At 35.6% G+C, this 26068-nt stretch overlaps 1 protein-coding gene and 1 long non-coding RNA gene across 5 annotated transcripts in view; one reads left to right on the forward strand and one right to left on the reverse strand.

Annotated features, from left to right (window-relative positions):
- LOC105339436 (collagen alpha-1(I) chain) overlaps positions 1–23974 on the reverse strand; it is a 31950-nt gene extending 7976 nt beyond the window's left edge. For all 4 annotated transcript variants that reach the window (XM_011444985.4, XM_011444983.4, XM_011444984.4 and 1 more), the window contains exons 1-17: positions 23745–23974; positions 10757–11286; positions 7255–7323; positions 6853–6930; positions 6547–6664; positions 6073–6233; positions 5333–5575; positions 4930–5176; positions 4509–4585; positions 3851–3913; positions 2036–2254; positions 1641–1838; positions 1298–1414; positions 1026–1193; positions 743–877; positions 486–566; positions 102–218 (exon numbers count right to left, since the gene is read on the reverse strand). In XM_011444985.4, the coding sequence (XP_011443287.3) occupies positions 102–218; positions 486–566; positions 743–877; positions 1026–1193; positions 1298–1414; positions 1641–1838; positions 2036–2254; positions 3851–3913; positions 4509–4585; positions 4930–5176; positions 5333–5575; positions 6073–6233; positions 6547–6664; positions 6853–6930; positions 7255–7323; positions 10757–11286; positions 23745–23823 (2700 nt within the window). In that variant the 5' untranslated portion in view covers positions 23824–23974. The remainder of the gene's footprint in view (positions 1–101; positions 219–485; positions 567–742; positions 878–1025; positions 1194–1297; positions 1415–1640; positions 1839–2035; positions 2255–3850; positions 3914–4508; positions 4586–4929; positions 5177–5332; positions 5576–6072; positions 6234–6546; positions 6665–6852; positions 6931–7254; positions 7324–10756; positions 11287–23744) is intronic.
- LOC136272517 (uncharacterized) lies at positions 17500–19379 on the forward strand. Its single transcript, XR_010710524.1, has 3 exons — positions 17500–17623; positions 17874–18129; positions 18938–19379. It is a non-coding gene; the product is annotated as an uncharacterized lncRNA (long non-coding RNA).
- Positions 23975–26068: the final 2094 nt, after the last annotated feature.

Below are 26068 nucleotides of genomic sequence, written 5' to 3' on the forward strand. Positions count from 1 at the left end.
ATATAATCATATAACAGAATTTACTTTTCAACAACAGTTATTTCAATTGATTACAAAGGATCATAAAACCAGTGTTGGTTCACTTAATTTTGGCCACTGACCGGTATCCCTGGCATTCCTATGTCTCCCTTGCGTCCAGGCAATCCTCGAGGTCCTATAGGACCTTGAGGTCCTGGATTACCAGGTACTCCTGGCTCTCCTGGTTCCCCTTTCACACCCTAGAGAAAAACCAATGATTTCAGCACTAACTTCTATGCATTCCTTAGTTTTACTGTTAAAGGTTTTTGCAGAAATCTGATTTTAATGATGACTTTATATACTTTATTTTGATAAGAATTGATCATTCCTCAACACAATTACAAGGAATGAAATACACGCTGACCAAGGCAAGTGCTTAATTAACCAACAAATTCTTTACTTGAATAGAAAATTCTTGAGCAAAATTACAAAACCTCTGTTGACTGTAGCCAGAGCTTGTTACCTACCGACACTGATCCCCCACTTCCTGCCCCAGGAAGACCGGGAGGTCCAACAGGTCCTGTGTCTCCCTTATCTCCTTTGTTACCCTGAGAAAATACAGACAAAAACTCAGTATACAATCCCCTGGAGATACAGACACAAAACTCACTCAATATTTACTCACCAATAGATACAGATACAAAGCTCAATGTGTATTCAAGAATACAATTCAAACTTGATATGATGGAGGTGACAGTCTGAAACTACACATAAGCGTACTTACAGTGAGACCCTGAATTCCGGTGTCGCCGACATCCCCCTTATCCCCCTTGTCACCTCTGTCTCCCTTCATTCCATCAACACCTGGCAGACCAGCGATACCTTGAGTGCCCACTAGACCTGCATCTCCCTTCTCTCCCTACAAATCACAAATTTTATCATTGCTCTCCAACTATTAAGATCAATTTCCTATTTTTAAAAGCTTGTTAGATTTAAATGCAAAAAAATTATACTGAATAATAATGTAAATCCCCTAATTATAATTGATTTGCTTTTGTGGTTTTTACCTTAGGACCCTGTGCTCCCTCTATTACTTCTCCGCCCCCTGACCCTGGATCGACAATGCTGATAGATTGTCCTGGAGGTCCTGGTGGACCAGGAGGTCCCGGGGGTCCTTCTGCACCATCTTTTCCATCTTTACCTGGGATACCCACTCCCTCCTCTCCTTTCTGACCCTGTAAGAGAATGACTTTTGCAATATGGCACCTGAATCTTTTTATTCATATAAGTTGAAAAATTCACTTAATGAAACAAATTGCATTGTTTTGAATAGTTTCACCTTTTCTCCTCGTAATCCTGGGAGGCCTGGTTCACCTGACACACCTGGTAGACCTGGAGATCCCATTGCACCTGTCTCACCCTGGGGTCCCTGTGCCCCATTTCTTCCTACTTCTCCCTGCGAGGAAGTATGATAATTCATGAGAAAAGTCAGCAGGATGCCACAGCTTTAGTTCAGTAAAAAAGTAATTATGGCATTTTTGTAATGTAAGTAAAATCTTGCATGGTTACCATAGTATCATAGCCCACTTAGCACCTGAGCTTTGTTAAATGCTTCTGATAAAGTATACTGATAAGAACATTTTAGATTTTTCACCTGCTGAGTGAGGTCAATGTACACTAACCTGTGATCCTTGGTCACCTTTCATGCCAGGAGGTCCCGGCCTTCCTTCAGGGCCCTGAATTCCCATCTCACCCTTCTCTCCTCTGGGCCCTGGAGATCCAGGGAGACCTCGTGGTCCCTCTGTGCCATTGATTCCATCTCGCCCCGGGGATCCTACACATGTACAGTCCCCACCCCCACAGCCATCCCCAGAGAACTCCTACAACACCAATGTACATACAATGGTCAGCAATGTGCAAAATACATGTACTGCTTGATCCTTGCCTTCATCCAGATTATGAAGATTACAGATTAATATCAAAGCCCACTGAAGCTTTTTTTTTCCAGCAATTCAAAACAGATATCTAGAAAAGGTTAAATAAATACCTACATTAAAACAGAGTAGGTTCTACCTACCAGATCATCATCACCCAGCCCTGTAATGCCAGTGTCTCCTCGTCTTGAGGACGGGGAACAGGTTCCTGGGGGCCCTGGGAGCCCTGGCTGACCAGGCGTACCTGGCAAACCTTGGGCACCTGGCAGACCACGAGGTCCACTGTCACCTGGAACTCCAGCTGGTCCCTCAGATCCGGGTCGTCCCTCAACTCCTGGTAGGCCTGGATCTCCACGGTCACCCTAGAAATAAAATTAAAATTATTCTTTTAAAATACTACTTGTAAAGTGTTTTCTCCCTGGAAACAAATAAAAATTAATCAAAAAACATCTAAATCATATCTAGAAGATCGTTTGTACATGCAATACATTTAAAATCATATCCAAAGTCTGCTTGTGCTTTATTTTCTATCAAAGCCAGCAATTTTACATTTGTCGACTATGTCAAGGAGAAATAGGAAATGAATAGCAATGTTAAAAATTTCAAAAGGTAACCAATAAATCTTCTTAGAAGCCCTTTGGCTCTACAATATTTGATCATGTAAATAAAGTTTATATCCTTGTGAACCTTCTATTAGTGTAACATGTAATTCAAAGTATACATGTATCTAAATCATTTAAAATTATACGAGCCCATCTGTAAGTTCATTGATAAACATATATACATATATAAATAAAGCATCATGGAAAACCATAAGCTTGTGCAATGACTTATTTAAAGAGTAAAATACCCTTTAATATTTTAGTAAAATATATGTTGTATTGCTGTTTTTGAAGGCTTCTGAGTGTTGCTAAAATCCATGAAATGATTTTTCATGTCTTTTAATATTTTTTTTATTACTGGTAACCACTGCTATTTTGCTTCAGACAAGTCACAGATCACTTCATGTCTGCCTCATGTTCTCTGAATATCCCCTCTAAATTTATCCAAATAATGTTTATCAAAATAATTATTTGTCAAATTGAATGTTATGTCAATACAGTTGAATATAAATACACCAAGTAGTTAATCAGAATGCATTATTACAGTCAGTTATTGTCCATGTATCAGTACAGAAATAATATCTATTATTCATAATTTATCAAATGCACTCAAAAAATAGAACCTGTACAGATCATTAAAGAACTGAATCTAAATGTGGGTATCTGTTCATGCAGGTATGAATTATTATCTATCTCTCCCCACTTGAGTGAACACACATCTCTGTTTTACAGATTATCTTCGATGGATACTATGGCTGTCAATCTGTCTAGACAAAGGTTTGAGTATCTGATGGTGTGAAGTGATTAAGTCTTACAGTAATTTAATGACCTATGTATATGATCAAGATCCCAGGCCTCTTAATAGAAGCTATGGATTTCTATGTAGTTTTATTACACACGTTGTGCATTGCTTTCGATATTATATCTATAGAAATCCGACATGCAGTACCTCATGCCTGTTGTCACAGTCAATTTTACTTCTATATACAGAACATATTTCTTATCATATCTTATGTGCTGTAATCGAACTTTTGTGACGATTTTATAATTTTTGCCACCAAGCCATACCCATGCTGTTATCTCAACAATGTGGCAACGACTGGTTCATTGCGAGAAATATTCCAAGTGAGGATGCAAATGCGAACCTCACAAAAATATCTTGCACAAGAATAAAAGTTGTTTTATAGTCAATTAGCAAAATAGGTGTGGAAGTAGATTTTGCAAATGTAAACCCATCTGTTGTTCCAGGCTATTAGTATGAAAGTTGATAATTTATGGAAATCTAAAACAAAATCAATATCTGAAAATGCACTTCTTCACAAAAATCATTATATCTACAAATTGTGTAGGTGTTACCTTGAGTCCTGGAGGTCCCTCAGGTCCTTCCTTTCCAGGAACACCTGCCGATCCAGGTACTCCCTAAAATAACATACACAAAGTTCTGAATATATGAATAAATCAACTGATCACAAGCAATGCAACATTTAAATATCAATGATTGAATATAGAAAATTAAACCAAAGACTTATAGAAGCAAAATACCAAAATGAACAACAATACTAAAATGAAATCAATATACCAAATGAATCACAAGAAATTTAAAAAGAAAAAGAACATATACAGTAAAACACGCCTGTAACAAAGTGCCAGGGAATGGAGATTTTCCTTCGCAATAAGCGTAATTCGTTCTATCTGTCAAGTTTACAACATGTTATTAAGTCATGGGGAATGAAATTCACCTCGCTATAAGCTTCAATTCATTATAAGTATGTTCGCTATAACCATGTTTTACTGTACACCAAGTATAACCTTAATAATCAAAATGAAAATTGTCAAAATAATCCAACTTATGTGAAATCAATTACCTGATCCCTATGACAGATGGCAAGAGAAAAGAAGTTAGATATAATTATCAATGATATATTTCTTTGACTTTGAAGAATTGCATTGTAAACAATTTTATCTGTCGTTTTGACCTGGTGCAGTAACAGTCAATCTACTTGTATACACTCACAGGAAGACCTGGCTCCCCTGCTGGGCCCCTTGGTCCAATCAGATCATTGATGTCACCGTCAAAAGTTCCAGGCTCTCCTGCAAGAAAATTCAAATCAATCAATGCCTTGATCCCCATGTAATGTACTTGTATGCATTTGGTTGAGAAATTTTCAAATTTTCATTTCGTTTACCAACACTAACTGTAAGGATGTCGGGCAATAATCCTACATGATTGGATAAATCATTAAATTTAAATGCTTTAATTACAATTAAAAATTTTGTGACCTCCGGTAGAAAAAGTCACTTTAACCCTCTGGCTAAAATTGCTATCAAAACATTGATCTCAAATTCCTTCTTCCAATTCAAGAACATTAATATGTTGGAGAATATATTTGAAGAGCAAAAGACACCAGTGAAATCTAGTACCTATGTGACCTCACCTTTAATACCCTGAGGTCCTGGTTCTCCCCTGTCTCCCTTCTGCCCTGGGGTCCCAGGAAGACCTGGCTCACCAGGAATGCTTTCACCGTTCCCTGATCCCTCAACAGCCAGCCCAGGAGGCCCCGGAGGACCTCTGAGACCGGGCTCTCCTCTCTCTCCTGAGTCTCCCTTTAGTCCTGGTACACCTGGTTTTCCGTCTTTTCCTGGTGGTCCAGCAGGGCCCACAATAGAGTCACCTGTTTCACCCTATATGTGAAAAAAAAATTAACACTTTTCAGAACAAAATACTCTTTAAATTTACTTATACAAAATTTGACATAACAAAAGTAACATTTACTTGCATTTACCAAAAATATCACTGGATCAAGAAAAAATTCTTCATGTTACATAGCTCCACCTTACCTTGAGACCATCAGGTCCCATAGGACCTATAAGACCATCAGCGCCAGGTATTCCAGGTAATCCAGTGTCGCCTCGAGGTCCTGTATCGCCCTTGTCTCCCTGATCTCCTTTTTCTCCCTTTTCACCATTGGATCCTGATTCTGGGATACGAGTTTGTATGAAATCTTCAATGTCTTTCATGTTTAGGACAGCAGGTGCCCCAGGTTCTCCCTTAGGACCTTGAACTCCAATTCCTGGAGTACCCTACAAAAGGATGCATGCATTGATAATAAAGTTTAAATATAGTGTATAAGTTGTAAATTACAACATTTATTTACAAGCAATTCACCACAAGTATTAAATTTTTAATGAACATATTAAACATTCTTTGTCTTAAAAATTACACAAAATCTGGTAAAAATTCTATTGTGCTCCACCAAGTACTGGATAGCTTTAGGACTCCATACACACTGAACTTACTGTTTAAATACTTAGCAAACAAGTCCACACAAAAAATTATATTTTCAGTACAAATTTTTTTTGGTTCTCAATTCTCTGCAAGTTAAAATCAATATGTATATTGCGGAAGATGATATCTAAACATTAATAATGGAGTTCTTTACAATATAAACATCCAGTATGAACTGCAAAAACTTTTCATTGCTGATAACAAGTTCACATGGTACCAAATTCTAATCAATTCATGTACAGCAGGCAATCTTAGAAGTTAGTATCGAGCCTTCAGGAAATCAAAATCTTACTGGATCGCCTGGCAGACCAGCATCTCCCTTTTCTCCTGGGGACCCTGGAGCACCGGGCGGGCCCTCTACACCTGGGTCTCCAGGTGGCCCACTTGCCCCATCAATACCTGGCAGTCCCATGTCTCCCTTAACTCCTGGCTCTCCTTGATCACCCTTTTCACCTAAAGATTAAATATTCAGCATCAGTGTTGTTTTAAACCAATTTCTCAAAGTGTACATTTTCTAACTTGTGCAATTAATATTTGTTTCACACTCGTAAATATTGTGAAAATTCTTTAATGTAAACAGTAAGCAAGATTTCTGAATTTCAAATTTTCTAAATTTTTAAACAAACGTTAACACATTTACTAGTTTTTTCCCATATTGCATAAATATTGTGTCTGTTTTTAGTGTTAACAATCTACACTACAAAAAGTACATGTATACCAAGAAACATACATTATTTGGGATTTAAGTTCCTTTATTCCTGCTTACCTTTGGCTCCATCACCTGCCGGTCCTGCGGTTTGCCCAGGTAAGCCCTGGTCACCTTTGTCTCCTTTAAATCCCTGTTCCCCACGCTCACCTTTCTCCCCTTTATAAGTTGATGGAGGCTTAAAATAACAAAAACATCACAATCAGTTATAATGATTTACTAAGAACTTAAAAATTTTTAATAAAAAAAAACACCTCAAGTTTAATACATTAATTTCTCTATTACTTATATAATAAGACCACTTAATAAGGAATTTTAAGTTAAATTTTTGGATTTCTTTCCAATAGATTTTTCCTTTGTACATACAGGAGGAGTGATTGGAGGAATAAAAGGCTCGCCCGGATCTTTGTCGTCTCCAGATGACCCCGATCCACTTCCATAAAGCTGTCAAAACAATCAAAGGTCAACCAGGTCTTTTACATTACACTTCAACATCATGCATATTATGTTCATCTTCATTATGTGAACAAATATTTTTACCTTAACACATTTAAAATCTTATTTAAAATACATTTTACCTTTAACAATATCCAAATTTTAAAGTTTTAATGCCTGAGGACTCTGATTTGATATTAGCTAAAAATTGGCTTGCAAAGGCCTTTCAGGCAGCATTTAGATACTTATTAGCATTTAGATACTTATGTTAAATATTGTTAGTGCTTGGAGTCTTTTTTAAATTTATCCAGGTGAGCTAATAGTGAGGTGTACCTGATCATCGCAATCAAAGTTCTCGGCTTCAGCTGGCTCTTTATATACTTTCAGTTCTTGGAGGGCTCCCTGCAACAATCAATTACAGACTGAGACACCGACACTTAATTGATGCAATGTGACATGTTCAAGCATGCAGTCAACATAAATATATATATATAAATATATATATAACTACTCAAGATCTCAAAAAAGGGCACCTGTTCTCTGAGTGACACTCAGTGCACTAGTCATTAATAAACATTTATGGCACTGTTAAAAATTGACAAAGGCAGGCAGCTTTTTTAGACAGCTAAAGGAGAAGTTGTATAAATCGACTTAAAAACATTCCCATGGGATGATCAGGGTTCTGTGGTATATGCCAGACAAGTGTCTGGGAACTCTGTGACTAACTGCTGAATCAACACAGAACCTGTTGAGGTACCTAGGAGGTTTCACTAACCTGTCACTGAGAAAGAGTAGCAAGACTCCCTTTGGAACTGATGGCCACCTTAATATGTACTTAGCATTTATCTTTTTCAGAGGGTACAATCATTTCTTTATTTAGTGACCTTTAAAAAATATATTGCTTACATGACTTATTTTTAAAGTAATATTCATGACAAAAGGGACAAAAATTTTGCCACATATACAAAGCAAAGGGCAGTATATTCAATGTTTCCTGAAAACAGAGTCAACATTTGTTAAAGCTGCTTGGTCCGATTTTTTTGTTTTTACAGTATCAATTTTTTCCCCATACAATCCATTTATCTTAGAAAGTTATGGACTTTCTCCTATTTACACCAGCAGAATCAATGTCCTTTCAAAGTTAGAAATATTCAAAGTAAATAAAAATAATTTCTTTTTGGGCAAACGAAAAAACAAACCAAAATGCATCACGGGAATGTTTAGAAAAGGAAACCGCTTGGTTTCGTCCCCCGAATGATTGGGGTTATTCAACCCGCATGCTATGCATCGATTGTAAAGAAAGCAAACTTCAGAAATATTAGCGAACAAAACGTACACATGTTTATTTGTAATTTGTCTAATCATTTCGACCTTTATCTAAAGCGCTGTCAAAGTCGTAATACAACCATACCCGTCTCGTCGTCAGGGGTAAAATTTAACATGAGGCGAAATAACGCGGTACTTTTTTATGTCGTTTGTTTTGTTAGCAAATTTTGTACGTATTTTTCTTCATTGAAATTTGGCACAATTGATTGGAAAAACTACTGCAATCTCTATTATTATACATATACTAAGCATAGCCATCGTTTAAAAGCGTGCATAAAATTTGATATAAAATCGGACCAAGCAGCTTTAAGTATGTGAAGAAACAAATAAAAAATAAAAATTGCTGTTATTAAATTTCTCAGATCAAAAAAGAATTCATGAGTTCAAATTTATTCTTAGTCTATTTTCTGAATATCCTCAGCATCAAACGTTAACTGGTGACATTCTGCTGCTCTGTGAGTTAATTGCTACAGATGTTCTACCCTGTTTTACTTCTCAATAATCCACAAATCTTTGTTTCTGTTATAGCTAGCAATTTTGTGCATTGTGCATTCCTTGATCATAATGTACCAATACTTGCCTCAACTGATTGCCTATTAAGACATCATCTTTATTGTTTTGGAGTCGCAAAGTTTTAATATTTATGTCACCATCAACTTATCTACAAATCAGAAGCAATTTATTGGAAAGGTGGGAAATGGCGGGAAATTTATATAGTACTGAATATAACAATCTAATTTGTTAAATTCAGTATTATTCTCATTATAGGATCGATACAGCAAAATTAGTCAACAGGTGAAATATTAGCTTGTACGAACAACATATTTCAGTCAATATTTTTAATACCGTACTTGAAATAATATTAAGAGGATATTCCCATCTTCTTAAGAAATCACTTCTGAATCATAGATTCATTACAGTGGCATAAATAGAGCTTTGCAACTCAAATAAAAAATGATGACATAATAGGCAATTAGGTAGTCAAGACAAATACACAAGAAGTGTGCAATGTAGCAGAGATACAAGGATTTACCAATTGTTGCAGAGAAGAACATCTGTAAAGCAATTCCTATGAGCGACAGAAACCATTTGATATTTAGGAAATGAACCAAGTGCAAAAACTGAATAACTCATAATATCTATGGTGAGAAATTACTTTAATCAATATTTGATTTCAAACCTTTTATTGAATTTTGCTTTGTTTTTTTTTTTCATATCAAAAAAAAAAAGAAAGATACGAGACTGTGTATTGGGCAACATTGTCCCTCTTGGGACAAAAATTTTGCCCTTTGCTTAGAGTCAGGATATATTTTATCCCTAGAGGGTTAACATAATCAATGTTGCCCGAAAACCCCAGTCAATATATGTGTATTATTCTTGGATGGAAATTTAAAAAAGGGCAGAAATTTAAAATTGCTTTAAAAACATTCTAGACTACTAATAAAATTCCCTGTTTCTCACCATGCTCAGCTATAAAACATAGGTGATATATATAAACAAAGTAAATATGAGATATCGTGCAATACTAATCACTTCATGAAGCTTGTTTGAATTATTTGCCGAATCATCTTTTTTCATGATGAAAATATATTGCCTTAGTACCAGTTGGTAATCATTCTTTTGTATAGATATTAATCACATTCCTGCTTATTTGAGGTCACTTCCATAACATCAATATTCTACCTTTGTCATCATTTCAATCTTGGAGAAAATTAAGAAAATTCTTTCAATTACTCTTTTAATTTTAATGACTTTGAATTTTGCATCCTCTGAAAGTCCAAAGTTTGCTTTTATGATTTCATTAGTCAAAGTCTTGTATCCTTTCACAGACTTTCATTTCACACTGTTTTCTTAGATGAAATAAATTGGATACAATGTACTACTAAAAAGCCACTTTATTTGCAATTACTTCCTATCAATGTACTGGGATTTATCAGTGATAAACTGGTTTGCCGTGAATAATTGTTGTTTGACAACTTTTTTTCATTAAATTTCGCAAGAATATATATATATATATATATATATATATATATATATATATATATATATATATATATATATATATATATATATATATATATATATATATATAATATATATATATATATATAAAAAGGACTGGTTCACGACAAGAAACCAGGATAACAAGGCTTGTTATCAAAAAAGTTTCCTTACACAGAAATAAAAGTGTTGTAAATTAAAAACTTTTGGTTTTTTGTTATGCCTCTATGGCCAGCAAGCATAAGTACATTTCTCAAATGATTATATATAATTTGTTCTGCAAACAGGACTTACAAAAGATTCAATGTTTATTGCATCAAGCTCATTTCTATTTTGGTCTCAATTGGGTGGAAAGTCATAAGCTTGCAATGTTCCTAAATAAATGTAGATCAAGTAGTGATTGGAGGATGTAGACACTCTGCTTTATGCCACGGGTCATCTCACAGTTAATGCCATTACACAAGAACCACTTAAATTCAAGTAGTGCAGCAAAACAAACAGGACTTACAGCAAATACATTGTTGAAGTTATCCCCTGCCTGTCCCACATACAAGTTGGCTCCCCCCTCCACGTCCATTGGTCCGCCTCCCCCTTGGACCGCTACAGATCCTAAATTGGCACAATTCTTATATAATGTCACTGCATTATCTTTTACTTTTATTGACAATTTGGTCCATTTATTATAAATATCTCCAATGTCAAATGTAGCGATGACAGTGGATGACTTTGCATAGCGAGCTTCTAGAGTATAATGTAACTTCAACTGGTTCCCTGTCAATTCGACACCAAACTGTACCACAGTGTTATAAAGGTTTTTCACTGCGAATAAAAATCCACCAGTTCTTTTATAAGGTTTCACAGTTATACCAATGGCAAAGTCTTTATAAATTTGGTCTTTGAAATATGCTTGAGCAGGTTCCTTAATAACAGCATTTTCTTTGAACTCGAACGCTGGAGCCCCATCCAACCCTACGCTGTAGCTGATTCCTCGCTTACTATCGGGGATTCCAATAGCTGACAGTAAATCTATTGTCCCATCTGAAATAGTAAAAACAGTTTCATGAAAATTTAGGGTATATAAACTTAAACATGCCTAAATTCTTAATGTAGTAATATTCATAAGCAATGAAGCTACATTTTAACAAACTGACCCCTCTCTATCACATTTATCTGTGTTTAAAATTGATAGTATGCAAGGTAATTGTGTGCGCATTAATTAACTATTAGAAATTTGGTGTGTTTGTATTCAAAATTAGGTAAAAAGGCATGTTTAATCGATTCGGCCATAAAAAACCTATCATTATGCTATCTGTATCAAAACACTGCAGTGACAATTAATCTAAGATTTAGTATGCAATGAAATATGCCTGAAATAAATAAATGCAGATACATGCATAACTCAAGCAGGACTAACAACTGGTGAACATATCTTTGATAAGACCAGAATTTAAAATAGCTAACATGAAAGATTTTTTTCCAAAAATCCCAACCATCATTTACCATCCTTGAATTGCTTTCTAACACATGACATGTATTAGGATTTAGCATATATTCAGTCATGAAACCCACGATCGATTGGAAAAATAATTGAAAAAAAGTTAGAGCTTTATTCCCCCTACATTTAAACACACCTTGAATTTTTATTCCCAATAACAAAATATCTTCTAAGGAAATTCACCTGTGCTAGACTTTTGATAAATTGGTTCATAATTGAATATCACACTAAAACAATCTTGCAATCTTTTGTACAGAGAGAAAGATTGATTAATTGAGACTTTGTTGGACAACAATCATTTAAAGATTTCTCAAATTTCTGTTAATTTGTCCTGTCAAATTTTATTCGCTGAATAAATAATCATGTCAAAATTTATCCCATTTTTTTTTCTACTTGAGTCACTGGTTTCCCAAGGCGAAGGTGCAATGCTGGAGCACCTTGGTACAGGGGATTTAATAGACACTGGGTGTTGCAACCAATGTAAATACAGACAGCCAGACAGTGTGACCTCAACATCAAACTGCGTACACTGTGTTAAAACCACACAGGTATTCAAATCTTAAACAAATTATTGCTACCTGGAATACCTAATACTGCTTATTGAAAGGCTCACTCAGGAGACCTAAACAAATACTTTATGGGACAGCCAAGTGCTTGTACATGATATTGGGTTTTTGATTTTCATCCAAAATCTTTTTTCGCTTTCAAACCTGAAAAAGACCTCTCAAAGGTCAGATGTATTTATTAAACTGCAGATACATATGCAGAATATTGATAACTTTGGTCCTTTTTTCTGGCATATCAATGGGTGTTTACCCCACATGACTGTGTCAGTTCTAGATAAATCCTCGCCACTGTCAGTCTAGCTTGAGCTGATTCAGTCCGCTCCTTCAATGCAATTGTAATGCCTTTAAGATTTTTAAACTGCCTTTTATACCCCTTTAATTTCTAACCCGGTACAAAAATCATACTTCATTTCAAAAACCCCTTTTGATATTCATGACCTGATGAAGATCTCTTGAAAAATTATCATTCAGGATTTATATACCCTATCAATATTGATATTGCCAAATGGGAAGAGTCATTTTTATTCTTAAATTGTACTTAAAAACCAGCAAACATCAATTGCTTCCCTGTGCAAACTGCAATTCTCCGTGGGTCATAAACCCCCAACTGTTTCCTTTACATTGAATGCACCATTTATTAACATGCTTACATTCCCAGAAATCTTATCAATAACCAAGAGACTGGTGTATGGGACATAAAGCATATTTCATACTTATCCCGGCCTGTCATGTGGCGGAGCAGTTAACATCATTCTCTGTGTGGTGGACTGGAAGTACATCTACAGCGATCACTCCCCCTGGCTCGGTTTCTTTTCCCCCTCTCCCCAATAGGTCACTCACTTTCTGCCCTCTTAGGCCATGATTAGGTTACAATATAATTATTGTTTACCCCACCAGGTGGCAACAAAAAACAAATAAGCTTGTATGTAGATTTTTACAGCAGCTGTTTCATCCAGAGGGCACTATAGAGTTCATTCATTGTCTGAATACCGCAGACATTTCCTGACCAAACCAATCTGCACCAGTACACATTATTACAGAAAAGCGTACTGCATGGATCTTCAAAAGGGTAAAGATAATAGGCTCCTTGGGGTCTATTAACTGCATGAATATTGAGTCCTACAAGTACACTGTATTGACTAAGAACAAAATAGCATATTCCTTTAACTTTCATTTTTATCCCACCAACATATATTCATAATTTGTAACAATTAGCCTGTGCCTGACATTCAACACCGAGATGAGAAATCATGTTGTATGCCATGCAGTACCAGCGTTACACCCCTGTAGGTTAAATGACAGCAATAAAGAGCAATGGGTCTCTAGACATGATGCACAGTTTACTGTCTTGTACACTTTTTACTGTGAATTGTCGTATATCCGGGTTTTTTTGTATGTCACGAAATTTTGAAAATTGGGAAAATCTGTAGCAATTTTAATTTGCGGCAGATATTTTTTGCGATATAAAAAGTTTCTTATAGAAAATTATACAGGATATAATTTTTGCGTATTCCAATATTTGCGAATTAAAAGGGGTCGTCAAAAAAGCCAAAATTAGATCATAGCGAAAATTACCGGATATATGGTAAATTGTAAAGGCATGAACAGCAATCTTGTAGTCCTTTGAGGCCCTTTTTCTTATAAAATAAATTAAAAATGTATGCGTCTAAAAGAGTAATATTTTATCAATGTGTGTTACAATGCAATCCCAAAAAATGTATATAACCTTAGCAATAAAGTAATTAAGGTCAGTGAAACTCAGAGTTCACATCCTCTGTCTTAACCTCCAACAACCTAAAACTGTAAGTGATCCACCAAGATTCCAAGATTTGGTTGTGAGAAATTATCAAGTTGGGGAACTGACCGAGCAGGAAGGTGAGTTATGGGTCTATAGGGTGCCTCAGCCAATCCTCTCCTCCCCTCTGGTCCATTAGCTCTCCTGATATTCTCACATGAGTTTGAAATTCAGATTATAAAAGGCAATTGTACACCACCTCATTTGAAATTCATTGCGACCGTATTATTACAAAATTGGGGTCAGTGACCGTCTATATTAAATGTGGAATCTATGTCATCTACACAAATTAAATGTCCTAGGTCTGAATAGACAGTTGAAGCCTTTAGCTGCAGATTATTGCTTTAATTGGTTTGTCTGTGGGTGTGATGTCAAAATGAGATGGTTAAACAATTTCACAATTTGATGTTGAGTCTAACCTTCTTATTCAAGATATTCAACCCTTTATCTTCTCTTTACTAATAATGTCTCATTAAATGAACACAAGTTAAACCCAGTTCATCTCTTAAATGATGTCATATGGCCCAACCTCATTGTAGTACAATGTAATATTAAATGAAACAGTGTAAAGCTTGAATACGCCAGAAGGCATTAAAATATATCATTACTGTATTCATGATCTCCTCTTAAGATATTCAAGGAATTTGCTTGCACTGTTTAATAAGGCCTTCTTGTGATAAAACAAAATTGACAGACTGCAATATTGCTGGATTTAACAATGTACATTGTGGCCAGGATTAGAGTTGTTCAGAGTCCCCTACAAGCTTCAGTTTGCTTTAGTCATCCTCCGAAATTTAATCTATTTTAGTCAGATCTTTCATACATATTGCATAACATGGTTGTGAACTTGTCCCTGTTGAATGACAGAAGACAAGCCATGTACACCAAGTAAGCAAAGCAACAGCATGAAACAGACAGAACACTTGGAACTTCTACTCCACTTCAGTCATGTACAACAAAAGTTGGAGCCATTTTCCCTTTTTGGGAGTTGATTTTAAATCAACTCTCCTATGCAGTCACGCGGACAAACCGAAAGTGAAACAGTGTTTGGACCTCAGCACAAATCATTGCTCCTGACAAGACTTAGTTCTTGAAAATAATTGATGAATTCGATGTAATGTATGCTTAAGCATTGTTTTTCAAGGAAACTTATTTACAAATACCTTAAAAATAGTCAGATTTTGAATGGGACGAACAATTTAAATATTTTTTGTAGTCGTATGTATTCCTACGCCAGAGTTCAATATAGTCTCGTTCAACTCGACGCTCGGCTGTCTCCGTAAACCCTTGTCGGAGATTTACGGTGTCAGCCGAGCGTTTGCAATTGGTTGAACGAGACTAGAGTTCAATATTGCTTGGATCCATACAATTTTCGAGAAATATTTCTAACACTGATACATAGTTTGATTGAATTAATTTTATCTTTAAATATTATTTAACATGATTCATATGGAGGTTTCTCGACATTCTAATCGAAAAGGTTCAAAAATTCATAATATAAAAATATGCGTAATTCAAATTAGAAACTACGTATACATGTACTTGTCATGCAAAATAACATATCATTGATTTTAAAATAAATAAACATCGACAAAATCAACTCCCGCCAGTTCTTCAGTACTTTGATTTTCTTTAAGCCTGCTGGTCGCCTTTTTTGATACCCGACAGAACCAAGCCAGTGGTAGATGCATTATTCACTAGCTCTAGTACCAACATTGTCTTTTTCTATGACATTGCCAGCTTATAAGAGTTTCCTGTAATGCTGATAATTTGATGTATTCTTAAATAAGTACAGTTTATTAAAGTTTTAACTTTCTCCGGTTGATGGTTTATGTTTCAAAATGAGAGCAAAACACATTACACCTGTCTAAAAATTTACATAGAATATATTTATTTATGGAACTCAGCAGTTAAGTATATTCAAGTTTTCTTTTCGATGTGCATCAAATTAATTTCTTCCCTCAAACCAAGAATTCCTGTGGTTTTTCTGTAGAAGCTGGTCCCATCAGACATTGATTGGAGAGGTGTAAAGACACCTGAATGCACCTGTACATTCATTATTACTGATCTTAAACCTGGATTGAATTTCCAAAGAAAGTAAGGGATTGCTGGTTCTCCTGTCCATCGTGAAAAAGACCTGACACAAAGTGTCTAAACCAGTGATTCCCTAACCTCAGGGTCAATAGTTCCAACTCATGAAACCAAATATGGTGTGAAATCTTTACCTGACACATGAACTAAAGTTGTGACAAAAGACAAAATAATGCGCCTCTTCAGCGAGTGTGACCGGCCTAGGACAAGTTTAATTTGCCATGAAACTGAGAAAAGGATTCAGTCACTGATTTTGAAATTCAAAAATTAAAAAAAAATTGACATTTCATATCTACATAAATTCTCACTGGAATATTCACCATACACACATTAAAGACATGTACCAATGAATGCAAGTTGTACTTAGCAATTAGTCCTCAGTGAAAATAGGTAGGGAAACCATTTTGTTCTGAAGGATATCATTAGTTAAGAGGTATTTGTCTATCAATCATTCAATCCTCCCAAAACTGCTAGATTAGGCTACCGGGTATGTCTTCCAGATTTTACCATGAAACATTTTAACAAACCTTCTCATATTAATACACATCATTATAAGATCAGAGAAGAAAAGTCTTCATATTTATGTCTTACTGGTTAAATGTGGTAACAATAAATTTTGAAAAATCTGGCCTCCATCAAAACCCAAGACCTTCCTCAATCCCAAACATCCAACACAGAAACACATTTGAGGTTTTTGCTTGGATTTTTCATTCATTCATTTATCTACTGCAAAAAAAAATTTTCTAGGGCAATTTAAGGGTCAGACAAAAAATGTCACCTATCCTAAATAAATACAGAAAAAATCTCCAAAGAAACAGGCTTTACCAAATTAATCCGGCAAGCCACAGAGTATTTGCTTGAATACGTTTACACTGAGATTATTACCACTGAGCATATTTGTCATTTACAAAAATAGTGCAGGTAGAGCGGTTAAGGATTCAATCCCAGACATTTTTTCGCAAATCTGGTTCCATTCCAGCTCAGCGAGATTTGAGTGGGAGTGACATCTGGTGATGGAATTTTTTTTAATGTCACAGTCACTCTTTCCATAATTCAGTCAGCAGACCCTATCGTACCATACACCATCCGATCGAGTGCACCAACCATCGTACAACTTCAATGCAGGCGGTTCGACTTCAATGCGAGCACAGTTTACCGTTTTAATATCTAACAATGGGCATTTAAACACACTCTTTTGGTACTAAGCAATAACAGTAAACACTCATTCATTAAGAGTGGGGCGTGGATTTATTTTCACCTGTATATAATGTGACTGCGTTTCCTTAGAAGTATGCACTAATAATTCACACCTCAATACTCCCTGCAATTTATATAGCCTGCGTGAATTTTCATAATTCCTTTGCCAGACGGGTTGAACTTTCACAGTCCAAACATACCCCAGTCCATGTTAACCTAGATAAGCACATGGTAGAAAATTAAGCCAGTAACTAAATACTCAACAGAATTTATTTTCAAATTTTTCACTATATCCATTATTGAAATGAAATGAATGAGAAAATTTGATAATCAAAAAAAAGTTTCATTTCTAGAGATTGTCAGAATTTTGACATGTCTGTATATTTTAATACTCATGCTGAATAGGCACCAATTCCTTCATAATGATATAATTTATTAATGATAGTGTTTTCCTAATAACCAAGTTGTTATAAAATTGTAGTGCTGATGCCAAACCAAAATACAGGGGCACAATAAAATACACAATGATGTGTATCAGACCAGTGAGCCAGGCTGCCTCTCTCTTTCTCTTTCATCCAGCCGTTGCAGGAATCAGAGGGAGCCATCAGATGTCTTGGAACAAAGCATGATTTTGCCAGACTCTCAGAAGAGAACACACCAACCTGACACAGTAACTCAGACATAAACCGGAGCTATCAAAGCAGCAGAGGCGTGGATCTGGTTATCAATTAGAAAGAGTGAGAAAGAAAACGCAACTAATTATGTCCACAATTCATAATCAAAATGATGGTATAATACTGTAACATAATATTAAGTTCACTTCAGAAGGCCTATGTGCAACCAAATTTGGCAAAATATCCAGAAACTCATTAAATTCAGGTATCCTATGTATCTCTAATGCAGAATGATTTGCAGAAGATCAAAATGTCAGTCTATTTTTTATTCAAACCATCGACCTGTACTACATATTAGATGTACAATTCATATCTGAAAGAAAAGAAATCCTGCATAGCTTAAGTTGAATGTTAAGGGATGTAAAACCATTGCAGAATGTACTTGAATTTGGGCCAATTCCCAGGTCAGATTGATTTTTATCTCAGAGCTATATGACAGATCATTGAAAACATTTACACTACAAATTTAAATGTAGAATACCTATTCTGACTAGGGTCAACACCTGCTGTTTAATTGTCCTGTAATCTCGGGTCCTCCCAGTTCAAAATTAAAGCTCATGTCTCAGATTCATTCATAATGCCGTGATTCTTCAAAATCAGGCTGGATGTGATGAAGAAAACCTCAACAGGGTTAGATATCTCTGACCCCAAAGACAATCGACTAATGGATAATCTAACAGCAATCTTGGGAGTTAAATGCACCTTTAATGAAGGAGTGTCTGATTCACAAGGCTAATGAACAAACACAAAGATCACATGCAGAATGGTTTTGTTAATTATCTTGTCATCCAATTTGGCATTAATAGTATCTTTTTTCTATTGTTCTGCATTTTGCTTACTTAAATCTGTATCTAATTCTCATTCTTTTCAGACAGAACATCAAGATTAAAAGAGTCCTATCTCAGAGGCTTCCACCATAGAAAAATACATACTACTGTCTAAAGATCAAGGCAAAACATCAAGACTTAACAAGCAGCTGTGTGTGCAAAATTTCATTGATAAAAATTTTAACTTCTTTTTGTGCATATCAAGGCAATAAATTGCATGACTGCATATTAAGTGTATCAGATCTTGAAACCAAGCTCTGGAAAGGCCAATAATTACTTCTAATTCAGTTGACTTCACTCTAAATCGCATTTTTGGTATTTAACTTTCTAGTCATAACTGTTATCTCTGTTCTCATCTGTAAACTGAATAGGATTAATGGTTGTACATAGGGATAGTTAAGGTAATTTCTAAATGATATGTCAAAATGTTTCCCATGATTTCACTAACCCCTAGCCATGTACACTCCAAATAAAAGAGGAAATGTGTGCATTGTTTACTGCAGAAATTTTTCCGTGAATCAAAGACTAGGTCGTAGTATCTTGACATTTTTATGCCATGTGGACTTCAGCTGTTCATTAGATAAGTACACGATGCATTTACTAAGACATTTTATTGGGGTTTTATGTCTCAACAATTTATGTAGGCTGTTTAACTGACTTAGAACAGAACAACAGCTACAAGGGAGAGGGCATACTCTAAAACCTGGCCTGGCCTGGCTTGGCCCCATTGGCCTGGCCTGGCCTCAAAGTTGGCCTGGCCTCATTTTTGGCCTCAAAATTGGCCTGGCCCCAAATTTTGGCCTGGCCTCAAAAATTGGCCTGGCCTCTAAATTGGCCTCTTCAAAAATTTTTGGCCTCAAATTTTAAAATTTCTTTTTTTCTCATTTTCTTAGATTAAAATTGAATTTTTATTGATTTTTTTCAGAAATTGAATATTCTTAAGGAATAATCATATGAAAATATATATTTGACAAGATGACCGATTTTTCAAGTTGAATTACTTTAATCCATGTCTAAACACACAAAAAATACCTATGACATGCATGCACAGCACTGCTCCTACCATAAGAAATAGATTTTCCCAATACTAAAGCGATTAAGTTGTCACTCCCATCTCCCATTTAAAATTTAAACATCATTTTAAGAGACTGACCTGATTGATATCCAAAACATTTGTAAGCTGGTACATAGCATTAAATTGTTATCACTGTGTAATGCACTTTAAAATCTGCTGTTTGTTTACATTACCTGTCAACACCAATCAAGCCCAAATTTCTCTCCGCAGCAGAAATTCAATATCAACCTTTTCTGTCCCCAATCTGCTACATTGAGGTCAGATTCATTGCCTATCCTGCCGTTTAACATTTCACATGTCTAATTTAATTAATGGCATTTGTGAACGACTGCAACACTGCATCCCTCGATAGCTTGACCCGGTGATGTTCATTAATTCATCACCTCCTGATTATAGAGTAGAGTTTCCTGTATGTGTTGCTTGTATACTTAGGAAATAATTGTTCTCCTATGGGGAATTGTCATCATCGGAATTTGAACAAAGCAGAACATTTTGTGATTTTTGATAGAATAAACAAATATTGGCCTCTTCCATTACTTTTTTCTCAAACAATCGTTGGTAAAAGAAGAGTTGCATGGATAGTGTCTGATCCTGAGAGCAGTTTGATCTAAATACATTGCAAAAACATGCCATCGTTATACAATTGCAGGGCAAAATCACATTCTTAAGTTCTTAAGAATTTAAATCATACTGAATAAAAATCTGTTAGAATTGATTACTCAACATACTTTTAGTCATAGATATACATTGTTAGTACTATATTTTCAATTGTAACTATTATTTTTGATACATTATCACTTTAAGACACTATAGGCACCAAAAGTGATGTTTAATGTGCATTGAAAATAAATCAATAAAACATCAATAAAAACGTCAAATATGTAAAGAAAATATAAAAATAAATTTGAGGCCAAAAATTTTTGTAGAGGCCAAATTTGAGGCCAGGCCAATTTTTGAGGCCAGGCCAAAATTTGGGGCCAGGCCAATTTTGAGGCCAAAAGTGAGGCCAGGCCAACTTTGAGGCCAGGCCAGGCCAATGGGGCCAAGCCAGGCCAGGCCAGGTTTTAGAGTATGCCCCCAAGGGAGAGATCTTAATGTATGTCAAAACCCTGACCTAGCTTCTGAAATAACACAATATACCCCCCCCCCCCTTCCAAAATAAAACTTTACCCCAATATTTGAATACATGTACTTGCATGCTCTGTTTGTAAACTCTAATTCTGAGTTTGATTAGTTTAATTTATTTCCTTTTAATTTCCTTATTAAGAGACCCCCAGTAAATCAGACCACTGGCCGGCTCTCTCAATGTATCGGTAATAACACAGTACAGAGAGCCTTAGATTGTGTAACTCCCTCCCTGACAATAGTAATGTGAGATGGCCTAGACTCCTCAGCATTGTCCATACTCAGTCACCCTGCTGTTCCAGATCCTCCCCGTAAACATTTGTCCACCCCAATACAAAACAGCGTCCCTGTAACCCTGTTATCAAAGCTTTATTATATAATTAACGGCATCAAATTACACAAAGTATATCATTCAGAATCAAATAGGGTTGTATTTAGTCCTCTCATATCTTATTGCCAAATTGATACACGGATCTCCATAAAAATTTCTCGAACACTCTCTCATAATTTAATTCTTTAAAAAATGTTTTTCGCCAAATTAAAGGGAAAATTTTTCTCAAAAAGTGACCACACAGAAAATCAAAAGACGGGCATCAAAAAGTGATCATTTCAATCAACTGAAAAGACAGAAACAAGCAGAATCTAATCTACTTGGACTTAATCTGCTGCTCTACATACCCACTTAATAGTTTGATGGCTGCTCTTAATTCATAACCACCTACTAATATAATCAAGTTCATGTCCATGACAGCACTGCATGGTCTTATGCCTGCTGTGTACAGTCTAGACTTCAGCATATCAACAATCTTTTACCAGTGCTGTCCAAGTGCCTAACATGTGCATTCAAAGCTGTTTACTTGAAACCAGACATAATTTCTGTATTTTTTTTAGCTATAAATTAATTTCAAACATTTAAAAATTGCATTGCCGACACTTCTGCATATTTTCGATTAAAATTTTTATTCAGATGTATTAATTACAACAAGACATTGGAAACCAGCAAAGCAATTCATTTGATATATGTCTGTGTCATCTCTGTACATTTTAACCTTTGTTCACAGCAACATGACTGAAATATTTTTTCAGTAAAAAAAAAATTAGCATAGCTATGCAGAAAAGATCTCCTAACAGATCTTTATTTAGCCAATAAAGGGCCACCTTCGTATTCATTCCTGACTTTTTTACGGGTAGTGGATATTCAATGTAAATTATTCTGATCCTGTCCTCGATGTCACTTAGTAAATTATGCTCTCATTCTATTGCTTCACATGCCGTCGACGTCTTTTCTACTGCTTTTTATGATCATTATCAATTTAAAATAATCTAATTTCAACTGATTGGCTATAACTACTTTTTCTCTAAAAGATTTTTATAGAAATTTAAAAGCATTTTTTTTTTATAATCATAATAAATAAACAAATCTCATTAAACCGATAGTCTCTTATTTTTTACGACAACTTTAATACACTGTATGTACATTATAACGAACAAAACCGATTACTTATTTGGTCATTAGAGATCGAGGGTCTATTTGACCTATTACAAAGATACAAGTGGCCAAAGAGGACCACTTGTCTGGAACATTTTGAATCCCTTTATTTGCTATAACTTCTATATTGAATGTTGCATAAACTAATAACACAGATTTTATCTCAAGATTTATGAACAATGGCAAAGGGTGTTTAATTTAATCTGCTAATCTGTGTGTATATTTATAGTGAAGGGTCAGCGTACCAGTTTCTTATTGGCTTGGGCACAAGATGGAGAGACTCGCTATCTTTTGTAACCATGTGTTCTCCTGACTTTCCCTGCTGCCCAGCACCAGTTAATTGTCAGAGAATAATGCACTTCACATCTGCTGGGAGCACATAGGTGGTCAGGGCGATGGTCAATTTGTCATTATGCCCAGACTTTTTCACAGAATAATCAATCAATGTGTAAATTTTCCCCCCAGTAATGCATTATATTGAAGAAGCCATATCTCTGAGCAACAAAAGCGCTTAGCTTTGCACAACTTTCACACACATGGAATCATTGACAGAGATTTTTTTAGCATTCATCGAGACAGCTTAAGCTTGCTGTAATTTGAATAGAAGGCTGAGGGTCACACAAGTTGAATATTAGGAGACGCCTTCTAAAGAACATACTTGATATCATGGAAAATGGAAATTTATTACAGTATGCAAATTGGAGCACTTTATGTATAAAGCCCTCTCCCAATTCAGGCATGTACATTCCCTCGTGTTACATAATATTTACCTGTTCTTATATTTAACCAGTTAACAGGTAATCACATGTAAAATGAATAAAAGATGAAGTTCCAAACCTAGACGCATTGTGCTAGATAATGCAGCAAAAGTATGGGAAATATTTGTCTTGATCAGATGAACAGGCAGATGGCCGGAGAACACTTAATTTGAGTAAATAAACTTTGAAGATGATCGGACTACCTGTTCACAGAGATAAATAGGTGTGAAACAAGGTCAGATTTATTAGCCTTTTGATGTCACTGTGGTCCACACCAGCCCTCACAATTGTCTTACGGGTCTAAGATGACTTTGACAAATGGAAATGCAACATGCTCTACTGAATACACACCATTTCATCATATACCCCCCCTCAGGTAAAAAAATAAACTATAAAACACGTACCTGGATCTTGTCCCCGCACCGGTGTCAAAAGAAATATTGTTTGGGTTAAAACCAACCCTAATATATTCCCATACCACATGGTAAAAACAAATAGGATCCAAATAAGTTAATCTGAATAAAAAACCATCCAGAGGCTGGATCTATTTGACGTTGGTGACAGTGCTCTTAGAATACACCATCCAATGCACCTTTTCCCGTTTCTTTCTTCTTTTAATAAAAGCGCACCGTGTTTTCAACAGTCCGTTGGTACACTGGGAGTTGCTGGCAAAAGATGGATTCAAAACATATCTTTCACGGGGTATTTTTATTCACAACACGGTGCTACTCGTACATTCTTAAAACGTAGCACCCCTATCACCAACTGTCAAATGTTGACTGCAATAATATTTTCGAGAGCACGTGTGATCACCGGACGAGTCTACTGTAGGGGGGAGGAGGGTATGACGTAATGCCCAACCAACAGACTTTTAAACGTCTCGGACATTAATAATGAAATTTTCCATGACCGAAATTCTATGTAAATCTATAATCAAAGTTTTAAACTATCTTATTATTTTATGAATGAAGACAAAGAGGAGAGATACACAGACGTCGTTCGCCAGTTCACGAGGGCAATGGAGTAGAAACTTTGTCGCAATTTGCCCGTGAAATTCAAGTTTCGTTGAATGAAATTTAATGTGTCTGGAAGCCTGGTTGTATCGGGTCACGACAGAATATTTAACGGCTAAGTAAATAAACAAAGATTTATCTCTTAAACGCGGTACCTGCGATCGGAATAGCCAGGGTCTGGAAGACAATATTATTACTGACCAAGACATTTAATTTGAAATATTTGTAAACAAAGATAGGCATGGTCAATTGTGTTTGTAAAGCTAGAATAAGATCAGGGAATATTTCTAATGCCATCACAGCTTGATTCCTTTGAGCTTGATTGAGCAGATGCTTTATTTCGTTTAATATCTGTTTTTTCTTGGTTAGACAACTGTTTATTGTAGAAATTAATGGGCTAACTCAAATAACAACCAATACAAAATTTGTTGATCAAGAATTTTAATCCAATTCTTGGTGAATAAAATGGAATGGTCAAATGGCAGTATTTCTCTTTAGCCAAAAAGAGATTTACCCAGCACGTAACATATCTGCTTAAATATCCTTAATCTTAGATAATTCATATTCATTTCATGAAATAAGTACAAAGGAACAGTCTGCTACTAAATTAAAATGTTTATTCATTGGTATATTTTTTTGCCATGATCTACATTTCCTCTTTACTGACTAACATTTATGTATCCAAAAACATGCGTGTCGCACATTCCCAAATTGGCATAACGTACAACACAGTGTGTGAGGAAACATATTGGGCTCTAATGAAATAAGATTAGAACTTCATTAATATTATAAGATCATTAATAAGTGGTTAAGCATGTATTGAACGTTTTCACACGTTTTGTTCGTGTTTTAGTTTCCTTTGTTTTCTGTACACTTATCAATATATATAGATCTCTGTTGACCCAGGCATGATAGTACTGTGTGTGGAGTCTTGATGACCCAACAGGTGCCCGTGTAACAGAGCGGCAGATCATTATGAAACGAAGCATGAGTTTAACAAGACTCTGGAACTGTTCCGTTCCGTTATGATCTAACGATCTAAGTGTTTAATTCGCCCCATCACAAGCAGCTTTCACGGCACAGGAATCACATCACCAACCGAAAGGTATAATTCAAAGTGCACACATTCTGCAACCCGTAATTCAAAGATGGGAGAACCGAATTGGATCTTGTTGTTGCATAGAAAGGAAAACCAAGCCTGGGCTTTTATTTATGATGAGGGGAATGCACGAGGCAATGTCTGAGAGAATAAGACAAGCGGATGTTTATATGTAAAGAAGGGTCGGTTTGGAAGCTTACAAACGTCGACAACGTTTTCAAAGTGCAGTTGTTAACGACTGAATTGTAAACTTTTATGGAATGATAGGTATTTCTTAAGCTGTCGGGAATACCTTATATATAGTCACCAAAGTATGCTCAGATATATTTGGTGCATTGTATCCTTCCAGAGTGCAACTTACACAGATGGGTCAAGTTAATTCATGTAGTCATGAGTATGGTTAGTTCTTCTAGTCAAAGTTTTCCAAAAATGATTGAACTAAATCTTCCGTTGATTGGCCACATTGCCATTCATTGCTACATACAGATCTTGACCTAGACCTGCCAGGGTTCATGGCATTTATTGTCTGTCCGAGGTTACAGTTTCCATCACCTTTTTGTGGTTTACTCAAATATCAAAACCATTGAAATTAATATGTGGCAAAAATTCTAAGATT

The sequence above is a fragment of the Magallana gigas genome, chromosome 2 (assembly GCF_963853765.1).
Source record: "Magallana gigas chromosome 2, xbMagGiga1.1, whole genome shotgun sequence".
NCBI lineage: Eukaryota > Metazoa > Mollusca > Bivalvia > Ostreida > Ostreidae > Magallana > Magallana gigas.